General features: G+C 42.1%; 1 protein-coding gene across 1 annotated transcript in view; it reads right to left on the bottom strand.

Moving 5' to 3' along the window:
* Window positions 1–421: 421 nt before the first annotated feature.
* LOC120063075 (mevalonate kinase-like) overlaps window positions 422–20,178 on the bottom strand; it is a 30,323-nt gene continuing 10,566 nt past the window's right edge. The window contains exons 2-10 of the mRNA XM_039013208.1: window positions 11,682–11,829; window positions 11,132–11,279; window positions 10,201–10,356; window positions 9,575–9,678; window positions 9,162–9,207; window positions 8,629–8,719; window positions 7,062–7,181; window positions 6,691–6,844; window positions 422–1,496 (exon numbers count right to left, since the gene is read on the bottom strand). Of these exons, the coding sequence (XP_038869136.1) occupies window positions 1,345–1,496; window positions 6,691–6,844; window positions 7,062–7,181; window positions 8,629–8,719; window positions 9,162–9,207; window positions 9,575–9,678; window positions 10,201–10,356; window positions 11,132–11,279; window positions 11,682–11,829 (1,119 nt within the window). The 3' untranslated portion in view covers window positions 422–1,344. The remainder of the gene's footprint in view (window positions 1,497–6,690; window positions 6,845–7,061; window positions 7,182–8,628; window positions 8,720–9,161; window positions 9,208–9,574; window positions 9,679–10,200; window positions 10,357–11,131; window positions 11,280–11,681; window positions 11,830–20,178) is intronic.

The following is a 20,178-nucleotide window of genomic DNA, read 5'->3' as shown; positions in this document are numbered from 1 at the left end:
AACAGTAACTGAATGTCTCGATGTCTGAATGTCTGCCTACTTTATATAGCAAGCCACGGCCACACGTGGACTCACTGTCTGTAGGAGCGAACCATTTTCGTGAACAGAGTGGAGTACCTAATAAACTGGCCACTGAGTGTATGTTACAACCGTGAACACCAATGTGAAAGGCGGAGGCAGAGAGGTAGCCTACCTACCAATAGTTATTTTTAAAGGCCTTGCAATTCTTGGTCTGTGGCGTGATGTGTCAGACATATTTGATGACCAAAGAAATCAGAGAAATGCTGTCATTTTCAAGTTCATACTCATCTCTTGGAAAGAAGAGCTTGAGGGGCTGTCTTCAAAAGATGGTCTCTTGCCACCAAAAATATGGAGGAATTACATTTTTGCTTTGGACCTTGAGAAAACAATTACCCTTATGTGACACAGAAAATGATGCACATTTTATTTTCAGTTTTAAAAGGTTTGTATACCTAGGAATGCATCTGCTTTGGCATTGTATTAACACCTGAAGCAAAAACTGAATGACAATCTCTTCGCTATGATTTGCTCATGTCAGTTATGCGAGGTTAGTTAATTCTTACATTTTGCTGCCATCTATATGAGAAATGGCTCACCGCACCCTCATTTAAAACGAAGAACAAGTCAACCAAGGTATTGATATTCAAAAACAAGTGTAAACTGCAACCTGATTAAAAAAAATAATAATCAGGTGACCAACTTTGAGTTTGATGCAATGCTAATATTAAAAAGAAAAACAAATATGCACTGGAGTCAAGGTTGTCTTTTTTCACTACATTTTTTACTCGTTTTTAAATACTAGCTGTTCCTGCCAAAACCAGCACCTAGACACACTGCTATGCACTGGGTTTATTTTGCTTTTTTGCAGCATCTTCTTTTGAAGTTTCATGGTAAGCTCATGCTAAACCTAAAACAGTTTAAATTCACATTAGTAAACAATCATTTCAAGCCAGGGGAAAGGGAGGGCTACAGTGCATACCAAATACTGAAAACTAGAACACCACTTGTTTCAAAGGGAGGTGTGATCACCTGCCTAGTGCCCCTACAATCTTAGTTCCATGACCTCATGAAATGGCAGAAAAATATACGATGAGTGGGTGATTAGCAATTGTCCTCCCCTGAAAACAAAGAGTCTGTCTTGACGGTTGGTCGTTAGAGAAGCGCTATTAGCATTTATGCATGTCCCATGCTGTATTGTGCTGTAGCCAACTCTTCTGTTGGTAGTTGTCAGGCCTTGACAATAGAAGACTTGGTAGGCCAAAGTAATGGAGCAAAGCGTCACCTGTTCACCCATAGGAAGGGCAGACCCATGGCCAGTGGGTCTCAGTAGCGTGCTAAAACCTCCAGGGCCTCCTCTTTGACGGCGAGGGGAGAGTGCTGCTGCACGCCTTCTGCACCTATACTGGTCTCCCAGCAGTCATAGCCACAGTCTCTCAAGTCCTGGATAGTGTTCTGGACCACCGAGCACTCCGTTTCTACCAGAGGAAATCACAAAGAAAAACAAAATCACATACAGTGAGCTTCATTCAAAACACACAACTCGACAGTGTTTGCCCCTCCGTTCGTGCCTACTGTGCAAGAGGATTAGTTTACATCTGCGTAGGTTTTAACCTAATTCATCTCTGAGAATGACTTAGGCTGCCACACAATTGGCACCCTATGCCCTGGATGCACCCTAGAGCTCTGTGCTGGGAGTCTGATGGCCACTGTGAGAGCTGCTCACAAAGCCCGCTCCAGCAAACAGCAGAAGGGCGCACACCAGCGGTGCCAAATAAATGGGACAAAACAAATAACTGGATTAAAAAAAATGTGTAAAACAGGCTAGGGGTAAAAAAAACAACACTTAGGGTGTGAATGTGTCAAATAAGGGAGCTATTCCCGAAAGGAAAGTGCGGAGAGCCTCTCGTCATGCAGCAAAGGAAATGTTTGCATGACCAGGGCTTTGAGAAACTGACCTTGAGGGAATTTAACCTGAACCGCCTCAGGATATCTGTGGTCATGTGTGGCTAATGCTGGGCATACGCTACATGACTTGTAAAATCTTCACTACTTGGACGTGCTCACATTTCCCGATTCCCTTGTCCCAAATCTTTCATTCCGTCCATCCTCAATCCCAGAACGTAGGTGCTCACATTACACAATGATCCCCTGGTTGATCGTGCCCTGCGTTTTGTCATAGGGAAAACACGCAAACAGCGATCTGCTTTATAAGTTATTATGTGCTGTAATATCAAAAACAGACGTGTAGAATATAGACCTGCAAATGGTTCGGCAGACGTGGACAATATTACCTATATTTTGCAGAGGGAATTGGAGGTGAAAACGTTTAATGTTGAAAAGACAGCCGCATTTTATCCACAGCTCCACCAATCTATCATAATTCTGGCCTTTCTAGCTCAAAAATGTATCTTCTTAAAATATGATTTTAAACCTAACCGCTCTGCTAACATTATGCCTAACCTTAACCCTCAGTCTAGAGTCTAAGTCCTGTCTAAGCCAGGGGAGCGGGGGTTCTAAATTAACATGTGGAGTTGTTTACAGATGGTCATACCAAGGATCCTTAAGGTATCAAAAAAGTACAGAAAAAAAATGATTGGATGAAACATTGAATTTGGCCTTACTGCTATTAGCCCATACAAACGCATTGAATAACAGATTCACTACACGGAACAGATAGTCCCCATAAAAAAAATCTAAAGGAATTTTGTTCTGAAGTGTCTGTCCTATATCTGAGACATATAAGAAAGATCAGGAAACTATTATATACACTGCTCAAAAAAATTAAGGGAACACTTAAACAACACAATGTAACTCCAAGTCAATCACACTTCTGTGAAATCAAACTGTCCACTTAGGAAGCAACACTGATTGACAATAAATTTCACATGCTGTTGTGCAAATGGAATAGACAACAGGTGGAAATTATAGGCAATTAGCAAGACACCGCCAATAAAGGAGTGGTTCTGCAGGTGGTGACCACAGACCACTTCTCAGTTCCTATGCTTCCTGGCTGATGTTTTGGTCACTTTTGAATGCTGGCGGTGCTTTCACTCTAGTGGTAGCATGAGACGGAGTCTACAACCCACACAAGTGGCTCAGGTAGTGCAGTTCATCCAGGATGACACATCAATGCGAGCTGTGGCAAAAAGGTTTGCTGTGTCTGTCAGCGTAGTGTCCAGAGCATGGAGGCGCTACCAGGAGACAGGCCAGTACATCAGGAGACGTGGAGGAGGCCGTAGGAGGGCAACAACCCAGCAGCAGGACCGCTACCTCCGCCTTTGTGCAAGGAGGAGCACTGCCAGAGCCCTGCAAAATGACCTCCAGCAGGCCACAAATGTGCATGTGTCTGCTCAAACGGTCAGAAACAGACTCCATGAGGGTGGTATGAGGGCCCGACGTCCAGAGGTGGGGGTTGTGCTTACAGGACGTTTGGCATTTGCCAGAGAACACCAAGATTGGCAAATTCGCCACTGGCGCCCTGTGCTCTTCACAGATGAAAGCAGGTTCACACTGAGCACGTGACAGACGTGACAGAGTCTGGAGACGCCGTGGAGAACGTTCTGCTGCCTGCAACATCCTCCAGCATGACCGGTTTGGCGGTGGGTCAGTCATGGTGTGGGGTGGCATTTCTTTGGGGGGCCGCACAGCCCTCCATGTGCTCGCCAGAGGTAGCCTGACTGCCATTAGGTACCGAGATGAGATCCTCAGACCCCTTGTGAGACCATATGCTGGTGCGGTTGGCCCTGGGTTCCTCCTAATGCAAGACAATGCTAGACCTCATGTGGCTGGAGTGTGTCAGCAGTTCCTGCAAGAGGAAGGCATTGATGCTATGGACCGCCCGTTCCCCAGACCTGAATCCAATTGAGCACATCTGGGACATCATGTCTCGCTCCATCCACCAACGCCACGTTGCACCACAGACTGTCCAGGAGTTGGCGGATGCTTTAGTCCAGGTCTGGGAGGAGATCCCTCAGGAGACCATCCGCCACCTCATCAGGAGCATGCCCAGGCGTTGTAGGGAGGTCATACAGGCATGTGGAGGCCACACACACTACTGGGCCTCATTTTGACTTGTTTTAAGGACATTACATCAAAGTTGGATCAGCCTGTAGTGTGGTTTTCCACTTTAATTTTGAGTGTGACTCCAAATCCAGACCTCCATGGGTTGATAAATTTGATTTCCATTGATCATTTTTGTGTGATTTTGTTGTCAGCACATTCAACTATGTAAAGAAAAAAGTATTTAATAAGAATATTTCATTCATTCAGATCTAGGATGTGTTATTTTAGTGTTCCCTTTATTTTTTTGAGCAGTGTATATATATATTTTACATGTATTTAGCCCTTTATTTTAGGCACTAAACTATCTCCATATATACTTCCATACATTTTTTTAAACTGGCACCAAGGACCTTCAGATGAGTCTTGTGGGCATCCTAGGGAGAACACCATGTTCGTGAGAGTCTCAGCTTTCCACAGAGGGGTCATAATAGTGTGTAGCCCAAATCGTTCGGACGCTACAGACGCTTTCGTGAGAAGACCACTGATCTGACAAACACCCCTCTAGCTCTGCCACCTTTCACCTCAGATGCAGAAGGGCGATATCGGCAGATGTGGTGGATTGAGATGGAGCCCATGAACATATCTCTTGCTTAAACAGATGGATTTTTATGGGGATTTAAAAAAAAATGTATTAGATTTCCGCGGGGGCGCGACCATTGTAGGGCAAGGGTTAAATGAAGACCAAAAAACAAAATGTTTGTTTACATGAATTTTTACAATATAGCCAATTTTGACTTTGTGGCTGTAGTAACTAGTGACAACCTGCGTGTTGTTGCTTTCCTCTTACAGGCTGACTACAACGCTCGCGTCGCCAAGGGCTAAAATAGAAGTCAGTTATATTTCTGACGCAGATCGCGCTGCAAGTCCTGCCTCTCCCTTCTCCCCATTGGTTTATAGAAGCAGGTACCCACGTGCCATCTCCTCATTGGTTATACCCACGTGGGTGACTGAAAAACGAAATAGGTCGGTGGCGGTAATGCACCTAATTTATGAAAGTTTCCAATCGCAATATAAAGTCAAGAGTAGAAAATGCCTGGAAGGATGAGAGATGACTAGAAACGATTCAGTTGACCGTTTTATGTGTGGATTAATTGGTGGAGTAGAGAACCTTGTGCATTTCAGGTAAAATAACAACTCAATGTTTATATCCCAGGACAAATTAGCTAGCAACAGCAAGCTAGCTCAATAGGACAAATTAGCTAGCAAGTTCAAGATAGCTAGCTAAATTGCCATAAATGTTTAATGCTTTTCGAACCTGTCCCCAAATTAATGTAATTGGTTCAGAGTTTGTTTTGATATTTTAACCTGCGTGTCGTGATCGCGTTTGGTGTGGGGGGACAAAATACATTTATGCACGATGGCGCACGCACGCAGCCGGTTTGGGTTCCGTGTTAGCCATCATTGTTTTGAAGTAGGGGTCTGGTCTGGTGAATCGAACAGCCATCATTGTTGAGTCCTTGATCCGCTCAAACTACACAAGTCCTGACGTACAGATACTAGCCCAAGTTCATAGGATTTCACCCCGATCATGAAAATTAGCCTGGGACAGCAAAAACGTGGCGAAACCGTGTAGTGTATGACCGGCATAAGTTGGAAATTGAGTGGCACTAGCAACGCCAGGGTTGTGGGTTCAATTCCCATTAGGGGTCAAATATACAAAAGAAATGATGCTCTCACTTGTCGCTTTGGATGAAAAGCATATACCGTATTATTAGTAATAGTAGTATTTACTTAGCTGAAGAGCCAACCGTAAGCTAAAGTACATCTCTATGTGGAGGAAAAAACATTACAATGCTCATCAGCAAAGAAATGATAAATATTTAGCATGTCACCAGACAGTGGTGGATTTGAACAAGGCAGGAGGATAGCAGGTTACTTTACTGCATGCTCTTCCCTGCTCTACCTCAAATCAAAGCCTTTAAGCCCAAAGCTGATCTGAGAGCACTGGGAGGGAAAACAGACACTTAAGTAAACTTTTTGGAAAATAGCTTCAAACCACAAAAATGTGCAACACTTGCTTGCTAGTACAACAAAGCAAATCAACATCAGTTGGGGATATATTTAGGAGATATTTAGCTGATTTAAAATTCAACGTGTTACAGGCTGCAGGCATAAACAAAGAAGGCAGTGGATTCAGACAGGTTCTCTGCCTGTTTTGTTTTTATGGAAGATAGGATCCTGTTTGTCACTCTCTTGGCGTACTGACATATCCCTACTTCTCTACGCCGTCGGTTTGAGACTACAGAGCTTTTCCCTCAAACGAGGAAGAAGATAAGGATGACTAAGGTAGAGATTTCCAGGACATACAATAATTCCAGCAGGAAAGAACCCCCCCACCCTCACATCTTTTGGCTCTCCGTCCAATCAATACAATGGAGCCAAATCTACTGAAGTAACGCCATACAATACGCCTACAGACGTCATTTCACAGATCTCTCACTTTTAAAAGGATTCATTACAAATAGAAAATGGTAACTCTCTAACCCAAAATGAAGGTGAGGACCAAAGATGATGGCGATGCAGTGTAAGAACAAATAGGGACAGACCCCCCCACACTTGATTACTGTAAGCCAGATAGGGAGGTAAGTAGATAGCGAGCTACAGTACCTGGTCTAAGCAGGGTGATACCACAGCCCCCTCCGCCGGCACCAGTCAGCTTGCTGTGTAGCCCTCTGGCCAAGGTGACCCGGCACAGGGTGTCCAGGGCCGGGTGTCCTACACCCATCACGTTCAGGTGGTGCTGGTTGATGTCAATGAGTTCCTATGGTAGACATAATAGCAGCTGTCATTTTTATTTCATCTTTTTTGTTGTGGTTGTTGTTGCATGAAAATACTATTTTGTCTTTTCATGCAGCTGTAGTCTTTACCGTGTGTAAGAGGAAGGGAATCATTCCTACGCTGTGTCACACTGGTACTATGTCTGCAGCACCAGAACACACTGTCCATAGGCAACGTGTGCATGCATTTCCATACAGTACCTCCAGGATATTGTAGTGCTCTGGTGTGGGGGTGTCGTTGGTCATCTCTGATAAGGTCTGCTCGCAGGTGCAGGAGACTGCATTCACAGATTCCAGTATAGGGTTTATAATAGAGGGAAACTGGGGGAGAACAGATAATAAACATAGAATTAATACTTTTTACAAATAATTGGGAATTGAATGTAAAGGAATTGAACAACACTAAATATACTAAAGGAAGTCAACAGTGCAGACTAAAGCAGCAAATACCCATATCTCATCTAGTGGTCATAATCATTTAAACAGTCAGATACTGTACAGCAGCAGCACAAAAAGCCAGTCACTCAGTGCTGATTGAAAAACATTGCTCTTTCCCCCCCCAATCATAACACTGCCAGTAACACCACCTATGTCGATCTAACAGAACAGAAGTGCTCACCCCTGTGGGTGTCGTCAAGGCAACGCCACACAGGGGTGCTAGCTGAGTGCTTCATCTCCATGTTTTATGAACTGGCCATTCCATATGAATTCAATCCCTTTCTGACTGCACCCCCTTAGATTTCAACAAAACCTTCCAAACATGTTTGCCCATGTTAGAAGTGGTCAGAAAGTGACTTTTCGACTGCCAAAACATTCAGGAGATTGAGCTTACAAAAAGGGTTGTCAAATAATTTTTGAATTTCTAGATACTTGTTTAAAATTTAAAATGTATGTGTGTTGTCATAAATTGAGACACGGCATTATCTTGAATGAACGGGATGTATTTCTATTTCAATTACTAACAGAAAGATGGACGCCAGTCCACCCACCGTTGAATTTCAACTTGAATGGGAATGTCTATTCTATTATCTATATTTCTATGATTTCAATAGGTTTACTGTGGAAGATTGACAGTTTATTTTAAACAATGGATATTCCTACTCAGGTCAACATTCTCTGATGTGTGGACCTCCAACTATCTTTCCAACCATTTTGAAAGTAGAAATGTAAATTGTATTGAATTTTTTTGTTCATTAATCAGCCAAAACATGACACACACCCTGTATTCAAGAGCATGCTGTCTCAACCAATGGTGGACACAACACAAACACATCTGATTATGTACAATTGTGTCTAAGCTACAACTGATACTGTATGAACCTTTAAAAAAAAAAAAAATGTATATCACATTTAGATAATTAATTTTAAAGGTAAAAAAAAGTTTTTTTGACAACCCTGTTTGTAAGCGTTCAGATTATATCACTCTCAAACATTTATCTTTTTCAGTGATGAAGACATGGTAGGGTGGTTTACGCAAAATGGGTCAAGTTTGAGCACCTCTATCTCCTGAATGTTTTGGCATTCAGGTCCAAAATGTCACCCTCTGACCACTTCTACCATGGGCAAACATGTACATGTATGGAAGGTTTTGTTGAAATCTAAAAGTTGTGCAGTCAGAAAGTGATGGAAATGACACGGAATGACCCAAAGGCACTCAATGCCAGGCCCCAGAGTGCCTTTCCCATACAAATGAAAGCACGGGCGATTACACTAATTACAGGTCTGGGGAGGTGAACACAGGGGAGACGAGATGGCAGCCATTTAGTACCTTGTTCATTTTGTCCTTCACTCCAGCAACAAGTACCTTGGTGCTGCGAGGGACCTTGGTGTTTGTGAGTAGGATCCTTAACATCGGGACCCTGCAAATGGGAAAATAAAAAAGGCAGGTTAGCAATATAATACCATATGATGCACCTGTATTTGTCCAGGTGTTGCTACTGTTATGGTTTCCCTCATACGAGTGGCAATAGTAGAGTCCACAGAGGGAGCATCGCCTTTCTTTTCCATTGATCACTTTTGTGACAGCATGGGCTACGCCGTCTTCATTCTAAAGTAGTCAATTTCAACTTCACTTGGGGATTTAAATTCCACCCGCCGTGCTGGAATGTTCGCTCAAGTGTATAATTCATTGGCTGATCCACCTCCCACTGACCTGGATGACATTCTGGGATCCCTTCCCAACCCAGTAGACTACTTTAAAATGATGTCTGCTATCACAGTCTGTAAATCTGCCAATGTAAATTAGGCCCAGCGAGCATATTCATGGAAAGGTGATTTGTTAAGCAAAACACTGTTCAGTACCTGCTTAAGGGTGTTATTTTCCCAGAATGGTATCTCAATATGCCACCTAAAAGAGTCAAAACAAAGTGAAAGAAATGGGCATCGGATGAAACTAAAGAACACAATGGAGCATACATTTTCTGACCGCAAAACAGCCCTCGCAACACACAAAGGAATAGTGCAGCTCATTTCCTCTCCGTTTACTGTAACATCCGCATAAATAACATCTGCCTTCTCACAGAGATCCTACAACAAGATAAAACCCTACAATACTGTGAGTTGTGCAGACGACAAATGTTGCCAGATTGTATCATATCATTCCGTTGTACTGTCCACATACACAGTTCATGGTATCATACATCACAATACAAAGCTGTGTGGTGTAGTGGTGTCTGTGGTGTTGCGTGCACAAGGCAGAGGGATCCGGGTCTTACCCCATGTCCCCACGGCGTTGTCCACCCCTGACGGGTTCCCATGGATGATCCTCTCCCCCTGAAACGCCCACCTGTTGATCAGCTCCATCTCCACCTCACCCCACCTATTGAAACATGATGAAATATAGTAGAGATGATTACAATGAAAATGTACACTGGGCATTCAAGCCCAATCAGCATTGCCCTGCTGTTCCTCACTCTGTGCTTGTGGTGAGCCCTACCCATACAAATGAATTACAAATGCTGGAGAAACTGCGGCCAAACGGAAGTAAATCATTCACATTGTGGGCAGGTATATATATTAGGACCTACGTTTTCATAACCCTAAAACTACAAATGAATTACAAATGCTGGAGAAACTGCGGCCAAACGGAAGTAAATCATTCACATTGTGGGCAGGTATATATATTAGGACCTACGTAAGTTACGGTGAGAGACCCATGCATTGTCTGACTGTGCATTGTCTGACTGTGCATTGTCTGACTGTGCTAGTGGTGCAAGTACTCTACATAAAACTACAGTACATGCAGACTAAGACAAATATGGCTTACATTGTTCCAGTAAACAACAATTTAAATGTTGCAATGTTATTAGATCTAGTAGACAATTTGTTGTGCGGTCATTACCTGGCTGTGCTTTCCTGGTCACTCAGTGGAGAAGGGATGGTCCCACTGGCAGAGAGCAGAGCTGCAGCCAGGCACACAGAGTAGGCAGCACTTGACCCCAGACCCGCTCCAGTTGGCAACTCTGACCACACAGACACAGTCAGGCTGGGTAACTCCCTGAGATGGAGCAAGAACCATGAACCAAATTCTCATTCTCAGCTTAGATGGACAATAGTATGATTTATTAAGACTAGGCTAGGTGGAAAAGTATATAATTATATAATTTGGGTGAAAAAAATACAATAAACACTTTCCATGAAATCACTTTAAAACGGGGCTATTGTTTGTACCTACTACTGTTTGTAAGAGGCTTTTGGGCACCCATCTCACACAAAAACTTCACACTTTGCAACAGCTCATACAGCAAAAATATCCAGAAAGCACACTTCCTGTGATCTTAATCCAACCGGCCAAAGGACCGAGGCACAGCAGTACTTTTCATTGGGAATGACTAGTGTGGTGTGCATATGTGCATGGGTGTGAGCTGAGTAGACTTGCTCCGCTGTCAATGTCCATGACAGTCAGACTCCTTTTGGGCAGACAGGAAACGCGGGTGCTCTAAACTAATTGTGGAGCTCTTCTCCCCAGGGACAAACACATCCAGACTTGTTAAGGCTGCAGCGGGGGCCCAGTGCCAGCCTCTAATTAGTGGCTGTCTGTCCTGTCAGAGCCCGTCCACTCCTTTCTCAAACACGCTAGCCTAGCGCCACCCGCGTCAGCCCCGATTAGACCTACTCTAAAGAGTAGCTCCCAGCTGCCTAAGTCTTCCTCACTAGCATGGGGTCTGTATTGTTCATTAGGGCATTAGAGGTTTGGTTCTTGGGTGTCGAGATTAGAATTACCCTATGTTAACACTCCTATATAAATTAGCTCTATCAATTTCAATTCTTACCCTGACCCAGCAAAGACAGAGAGGTAGATGTAGAGGAAGGCTAAGATGGCCATGCTGCGAGTATCCAAGGTTCCATTTGATACACCAACCAAGTCTCGCAGCCTCCTGACAAGCTCTGCATCAAGCGCATTCACATTCCCCAGCTCGACTGTAAGCAGAATTACACAAATAGACAACATTACCATAGAAGAATAAAACAAAGAAAACCAACAAATATATTTTGAGCTGTTGTGTTACAGCTTTGCCAATAGTTTTGGGGTTCAAGTCCAGTTCAGGCTCTCTCCCAAATTCGCTGCATTGGTGTCAGAAGTGGAATGGAGCTGCTGGGAGGCCATTATGTCCCATAGCACGGACACAAGGATATGACTTCCCAAGGGGATAGTGTAGCAAACTTAGTACAACACCTACTTTGTCAGGAGGTTTAAGCCTCTTGGTGTAATGGCTAAGGTGTTGGACTGAGTCACAGGGACCAGGGTTCCAATCCCACTCGGGCTACCCTTCAAATTCACTACAGTACATTTCAATCCTCCAGACAGAAAGCCTCTCTCACCTCCAGAGTCAGGAAGCAGCCGCTTCAACTCGGTCACATCCCAGCTGAGGAAAGTGTTGATGTTGGGGAGATTGATGCAGACTTTACTGGTGGATGTGGCTTGCAACCGTAGGTATGTGCGCAGGTTCAAACTCACAGCCAGAGCCACCTAGCAGGGGTTGGAGAAAAACAGACCTCTGAATTGTTGTTGTGGTTATAGTCAAATCAATTTCATTTCAACAACCAATCTTCTTTCAGTGCAAACACAGAATAGACTGTCTGTACTGGGGGTCATATGATGAACAACTCTCATGAATACATGAGTGTATAAAGGTGTTGTATTAGCCTGGGGGCAATTCCATGGTAAAGGAGTTGCACTGAGACTCAAGTTGTTCACTTAAAATGTTACCTATGCCAAAAAACAACAACATTGTTTTCAAAGTTGAACAAACCATACAACTCTACACACAATGGATACTTTCAACAATTTACACAGAAAATGTTTCAAAAGCACATGTACAATTAAAACTGGAGATCTGACACCGTTTTTTGTGACCATTTTACAAAAACTCTTAAATATCTGCTCTGAATTAAGATTCAAATATGTCTGCAGAAAATAATGAGGTGTCAGCTATGATGACACCTTGACTTAGAACAAAAATTATTTTGGTTATTGAACTACAGCAAGTGAACTGGATTTACACCCGGGAACAGAATTGCAGTAAAGAATTTCATCATGGGTTTCTGATCTATACTGCACAGAAATGCATAATTATGGTTATGAATGTCATTCTCTTCATGGTGACTATCCTAAACAGGTAGACAAAGGCAGAAATACACAATATCCTTATTTTGCATATTTGGGTATTATCCTACACACTGGCTATTATTTTAAATAAGCTCTGCCACCAAACACCAAATTTGTTTGGTCCAGGACCAAATCTGAACCAATCATAGACGTCTATATGTTCCACAAGTTTGGAGAGCACAGAAGAGCTCAGTAGAGTACAGTATAGTGTAGTGTACTCAACTCTAGTGGGATCGTTAACTTTTAGAAAAGATCCCTAACCGATAGTTTTAGTTTTTTCACAAAATTAAAATCACAGTGCATACCACTAACAGGTCCCGATCACCATCATAAAGGGGAAAAAAACGAATCAAACAAATACCCAATGCAACAATGCTATAACGTTAGGAGGAAATACGTATCTTTCAAATTATTTGCCACGGAAATAAAGCGCTCTGCTCGTCATTAACAGTTGGAGAAATGTCCGGATGAGACAGTGAAGCGACAGCAGCAAAATCCTGTATGGGAATATTTTGAGAAATTAAATGAGGTGGTGGTGAAATCTGCTAACTTTGCGAGGTGAAACTGAGCTACAGTGGCAGTACAGGTGCAACGCTGAAAGGGAGGGAACATGAGACCCAACCCGTTGCTGGCAGCAGTGCAATAAGGGACGTAGTGAGAAAAATCACAGCACTGATTACAGAAAGTATTGCAATTGATATGCAGACATTGTCAATGGTAGAGGATGACGGCTTCAATGTCCGAATGGCATATCTATAACCAGACGGAAGATGCCGAAAAAAACGTGACAGCCCAGATGGAGAAATTGTACGATTGCTCTGCAAGTAAAAAGCGCGAGCTCTCAAACACCATACGTGGCGTCAACAGATTGTTGGACATCTATTAACAAGCTGTCATGCATCACTGAAACGAGCCATCACACAGCCCATGTACTGACAACTGAGAACATGGGGGAGAGGCGCACAGCAGGAAACCTAAAACGGCATTAACTACCATTGTTGCGGAGTGTGTGGGGGACAGCAGTAAGAGTGCAGTCTGGTAGGTATCCAGGACTTCAGTAGTTTAAACTGCATTGCCAACTAGCGGTCAAACGCAGGATCATATCTGACTCACGTCATTTTAGGATTTTTCTTATGGTTAAAACTTGAACAAACTGGCTGTTTAAACGTTAAGAAAAATGGTACCTGTCACATCCCTACCACAGATTGAACAACGAGACAGATATTTCACTGGATGTACACTACTCAAAAGTTTTAGAACACCTAGTCATTCAAGAGTTTTTCAATATTTTACTATTTTCTACATTGTAGAATAATAGTGCAGACAACAACACTATGAAATAACACGTCTTAAATTAATGATGAACTGTCGTTTCTCTTTGCTTATTTGAGCTGTTCTTGCCATAATATGGACTTGGTCTTTTACCAAATAGGGCTTCTTCTGTATATCTTCTGTATACCACCCCTACCGTGTCACAACACAACAAATTTGTTGAAATTCCACACATTAACTTAAGGCACACCTGTTAATTGAAATGCATTCCATTTCACTACCCCATGAAGCTGGTTGAGAGAATGCCAAGTGTGTGCAAAGCTGTCATCAAGGCAAAGGGTGGCTATTTGAATAATCGCAAATATAAAATATTTTAATTTGTATAACACTTTTTGGTTACTACATGATTCCATGTGTTATTTCATAGTTTTAACCTCTATTATTGTACAATGTAGAAAATAGTAAAATAAAGAAAAACCCGAGTGACTAGGTGTTCTAAAACTTTTGACTGGTACTGTATAAATGTGAAGCATCAGCTTGGCATTTCCACTCACTACCAAATATGGTAGTGAGTATTCCACTCACTAGTGAGTATTCCACTCACTACCAATCACGCTAGCGCATGCTTGGCTCTGCCCACCTCCTTGCTTGTTCTGCCCACTAGGACTAATTTGTTCCCACTGGAAATGACAGGTACTGGTCTATCTTGGTTTAGTTATAAATCTACTGTGCACTGTACTGAACTCTACTTTTCTTTACTGTCACGATACCAGAATTTTGACTTAGATACCAAAGGTTTAGTATCACGATACTAAAAAAAACAACACAATACCAAGGCAAAAAAAAGAAACAGAATGATCCAGACAAACTCAGCTAACGCTCTGTTCAATTGTTGGGCTTCTTTTGAGTTCAATATCATTAAATTATACTTTTTTTACGTCAACATTTTTCAGAGGCAGCCATGAATGCATTAGTGAATCATAAAATCAATTGAACTTTGTTTTTACCAATCTAACTACATAACATAATAGTATAGTATAGTATAGTATAGTTATTATGAACAAAAATATAAACAACAATGTAACTGATTCGACTGAGTTACATTGCATATGAGGGAATCAGTGAATTGAAATAAATTCATTATGTCCTAATCTATTGATTTCACATGACTGGGTATACAGATATGTATCTTTTAGTCACAGATACCTTTTTTAAAAAATGGCCTTACAACGGGCTTCAGGATCTTTTTACGGTATTTTTGCATTCAAATTGCCGTCAATAAAATGCTTATGCCTGGCCATACTTTATAACCCCACCGTCACCATGGGACACGCTGTTTACAATGTTGACATCAGCACCCTCTCGCCCACAAGACGCTATACATGTGGTCTGCGGTTATGAGACTGGTTGGACGTACTGCTAAATTCTCTAAAATGACGGAGACGGCTTATGGTAGAGAAAAGAACATTAAATTCTCTGGCAACAGCTCTGGTGGACATTCCTGCAGTCAGCATGCCAATTACACGCTTCCTCAAAACTTGAGACATCTGTGGCATTATGTTGTGTGACAAAACTGCACATTTTAAAGTGGCCTTTTATTGTCCCCAGCACAAGGTGCCGCTTTGCATTGATCATGCTGTTTAATCAGATTTTTGATATGCCACACCTCAGGTGGATTATCTTGGCAAATGAGAAATGCTCATTAAACAGGGATGTAAACAAATTTGTGCAAGCAATTTTAGAGAAATAAGCTTTTTGTGTGCATGTTAAATTACTGGGATATTTTATTTCAGCTCATGAAACATGGGACCAACATACATGTTCCGTTCATATTTCTGTTCAGTGAATGGTAAATCTTTATTGATAAACTGGGTAAATCAAGATGTAGCCTAGGCCTATTCACTAAACATGTGAATGCATATTCAAACATGAATCACATATTCAAACATCACCCTCCCGGGTGGCGCAGTGGTCTAGGGCACTGCATCGCAGTGCTAGCTGCGCCACCAGAGTCTCTGGGTTCGCGCCCAGGCTCTGTCGCAGCCGGCCGCAACCGGGAGGTCCGTGGGGCGACGCACAATTGGCATAGCGTCGTCCGGGTTAGGCCGGTAGGGATATCCTTGTCTCAGTATGTAAAAATGTAATAAAATGTATGCACTCTACTGTAAGTCGCTCTGGATAAGAGCGTCTGCTAAATGACTAAAATGTAAATGTAAATGTATGAGTGTGTGCATGCATTACGGAGCTTGTTTTGGCTGATTTCATGGGGCTACAGATGAAACAATTTGCAACTTGTTTTATTGGAGTGATCAACATTTAAATAGAAATTAGCTTAATTTATAAAAGTGTGCGCTGTCTCTTTAACCAGTAATGGCATAGTTCAAGAGAGAACCGGGAGCCTGCCCATCAGAGCCCCATTCACACAGTCTGTTCGCTGAGGCAATAGATAATCTTTGGGAGGGACCGATTTTAAGTTAATTAATAGTTTTTGTGGGAATCAACTTTGAAATTAGCATATTTAGGGTAAAGTGACTTGCTGTATCATAATCAGTCACATTGACCCCAAAACACATGGAGTTTAATACAGTGCCGGAAAGAGGAGAACGTTAGCTTCCTTATGAGACCAACATGATCTCTCTACTCCAAATATCAAGCGAGTTACGTGCCATTCACAGGAGGTAGGTGGCACCTTCATTTGGGAGGATGGGCTCGAGGTAATGGCTGGAGCGGAATCATATCAAACACATGGTTTCTGTGCGTTTAAAGCCATTCCATTCACTCTGTTCTATCCCTTATTATGATCCATCCTCCCCATGCAGCCTCCATTAGTGCTATTACATGCGGAATATCACCAAACCATGAAATCCATTGACATGACGTGCCCGTGTTCTTCTTCTTACACACACAAAATTACATCTTGCTCTAACTAGCATCGTTGTTGTGCACAAATATGCATACACGATCACATGTATATATACACGTTTGTACACATACACGCAACAGATATATATTGGCTACATTCACTTATTTTCACACACATACACGCACATACAGTATGTATGACAGAGAAACTCATACTGCACATGTTCACAACATATGTGTGAGGACTACATGAGGTGTGCACGCGTTCGTGGTGCATGTGCACATGCATGTGCAGACAAATGCGTGCACATCCCCATCTAGTCCTCGCACATATCATGGTTGTGACCCTTATTTTTTCCATGTCAGATTACATTCGGGGAGAAGGCTTGGTAGGATAAATAATTAGCGCGTTAAATAACACCTCTTTATAAAATACATGTCGCAGAATGTGTATAGGCTATACTCAAACAAATTGTTTCAGTCTGACATGTAGTTTACTCTGTGCCCGGGGACATCTGAAGAGAGCTAAAACAGAGAAGAGGATGAGAGCTAAAAAGGGTCAGAGTAAGCTCTGGTCTCTCTAAGCAGCAACTAAAATGAGAAATGTTAAAGAAAATATGTCCACACACATCCCCAGAGAGTAAGGACTGATATTCTTTTTGGATCCAATTTGTGTGGGAGTCTTTGCCGCTGGTCCACTGGCTTGAGCTGACGAACGTTTGATACAATTCCAAGTATCAAGATTCAGGAAAACACCCAAGTTCATGCATCAATATTTTGTACTTGTGCCACACAGAGGACTTGGTCTGAAATTGTCAGTAGCACCCGGATGTCTGCCCCTTTTAAATCCAGGGATCCATCCTGGGAGCGGCATCGCGTGGACATTGGCGAAGTTGTTGACATAGTGGACGATTCGCTGAATGTCCTCGTAGTGCAGCACCTGTTTGCTGGCGAGACGACCACCACACTACTTCTTCCTTGGAACCACACCATGTTCATTGTAGAACTTTATCACTGCTGTCAGCTTATTTGTAGAAATTCTGAAACCAGAAAATAAATGACTTAAAACATGCCTTTAATATGTGCTGAAAGGAACCATGTATTCTGAGCTCTTATTTCTATTCATGATACAGCCTACTACTCATTCTTCCTTAAGTACCTCATTAACACTGTTGCAGCTCCAATAATAACAGAAAACATCAAGTTGTATTACTCTAAAGAAAACTTAAGTGTAGGAACTTGAATGTTTCTCTTCAGATTTGCTTGCCATCAAGAAAATATGATGTCCTCTGATGTTTCCTTTCTGTTTGTTTGCCCCTTTTAGAGCTGAACATTTTCTTGCAGAGGTTCTTGGAAAAAGCTACTTGTTTTTCCTCTGGAAAAGTAAGATAACAATATAATTCTTTAACATTCAGTCATCGCCATCTATTCTAGCCAATACATTTTCAAATATCAATAATTACACATAACCTGCACTCATTCAAATGCATACGTGAACACACAAACAGTACACAGTTTTACTAGTATTGATATGAAGGTATTTGATCATGTTATTGATGGCCATTTCATGCATTTATGTAACCTGTCTTTAGGACAAATATAAGCACTCACCACACACACAGGTCGAATAAGTTACTGCAAATATTTGAAGGTCTCTCTCTCGGCTTTAATATGCTAGCTAGCTAGTCAGTCTATTTGTCTCATCACACACACAGTACAAATTACTCACTCACAGCAAACTAAACTTGACTAATAGTTGAATGTCAAGCACTTACCATTGGTGAGCTCATTAAAACTGGTCACGTCTCGACCATCTCCTCGGGGGTAAAAAGCAAATAGCAGGGCCTCCCTTCATTGGACTTGCAAGTGCACCTGAACTCACGAACCTTTTCAATTTCTTGTCCAGAATCACTGACATATTACCCCTCGACCGACTGAAGCACCGTAATTGAAAGATCCAACATTAACGGGTGGTCTTCCTCGGTTGCCTCCTCAAGGGGCTTGGCCTCAACGTCGGTGAGCTCGTCTGATTCGGTGTCTGTGCTGTCTGGAGTTGCTGATGGACACACTCTCTGGCTCAGGTGTCAAAATGTAGTCTGCAATAAGTTGACAGGCCTGATCGTCTGAAACAGCTCCCAGCACAATATTACTATTTCTTGCGAATCCGTTGATGCAGTAGAAATCTAAGCTCGCTAGCTAAGGTGTAGGCAGTAGTAACAGTGTGACTATGCATGATGGTTTTTTGACAGATCTTAAGAAACAGTGTAGCCTGAGGTAAAGTTTTTGTTTTACTGCGGATAATACACTACTGTAAGAAAATAATACAATTGAATAGCCTATTGCAGCTTCATTCAAAATATATAGTGTTTTTCAATGCAGGATAATTTTTGTTGGTACCCTTCCCCAGATCGGTGCCTCGACACAATCCTGTCTCAGAGCTCTACGGACAATTCCTTCAACCTCATGGCTTGGTTTTTGCTTTGACATGCACTGTCAACTGTGGGACCTTATATAGACAGGTGTGTGCCTTTCCAAATCATGTCCAATCAATTGAATTTACTACAGGTGGAATCCAATCAAGTTGTAGAAACATCTCAGGGATGATCAATGGGAACAGGATGCACCTGAACTCAATTGAGTGTCATAGCAAAGGGTCTGAATACTTATGTAAATAAGGTATTTCTTTTTTTTTTTTACTTGCAAAAATGTCTAAACCTGTTTTCGCTTTGTCATTATGGGGTAGTATGTGTAAAAAAAAAAAATAATCATACATTTTAGAATAACATAACAAAAATGGAGTCAATACTTTCCAAATGCACTGTATGAAGGGCCTACATGTATCAACTGTCACAGTGAATGCTTTTGCTTATACGTTTTGTACGAATTAATTGAACATGCCAAATGCATCATAAAAAAAGGGCCTATTTAATGCAACCCTTGCTGTTAATAGATCGCAAAGCAGCATAAAACTGAGCTAAACAATTGGAAATGACAAGTTCACTTTCTCATTCATAGCCTAACAATGCATATCAAGTGCAAGTGCGCTGTTTAGCTCACATCTAAAGGCTGGGGGGCATTTAGGACGTCTTTTAATGCGGAACGCCAAAATATCCTAATGATTATGATCACACTTCCTCAATTCAAATATTATCGCGACACTTTCATCATAACTGTCAATTTATTGAAAAATATATATAATTACAGGGGGCAGTTTGGAAAAAAACGAATCCCGTCAGAATTGTACTTTGGAATAACTCTTGGCATTCTCTCAACCAGCTTCACCTGGAATGCTTTAAAACAGTCTTGAAGAAGTTCCCACATATGCTGAGAACTTATTGGCTGCGTTTCCTTCACTCTGCAGTCTGACTCATCCCAAACCATCTCCATTAGGTTGAGGTCGGGGGATTGAGGAGGCCAGGGCATCTAATGCAGCACTCGATCACTCTCCTTCTTGGTCAAATAGCCCTTACACAGCCTGGAGGTGTGTTGGGTCATTGTCCTGTTGAAAAACAAATGATAGTCCCACTAAGCGCAAACCAGATGGGATGGCGTATCGCAGCAGAATGCTATGGTAGC

Source organism: Salvelinus namaycush, chromosome 18, assembly GCF_016432855.1.
Source record: "Salvelinus namaycush isolate Seneca chromosome 18, SaNama_1.0, whole genome shotgun sequence".
NCBI lineage: Eukaryota > Metazoa > Chordata > Actinopteri > Salmoniformes > Salmonidae > Salvelinus > Salvelinus namaycush.
The sequence above is the reverse complement of the archived record's forward strand: the minus strand, read 5'-3'. Positions and strand labels throughout refer to the sequence as shown.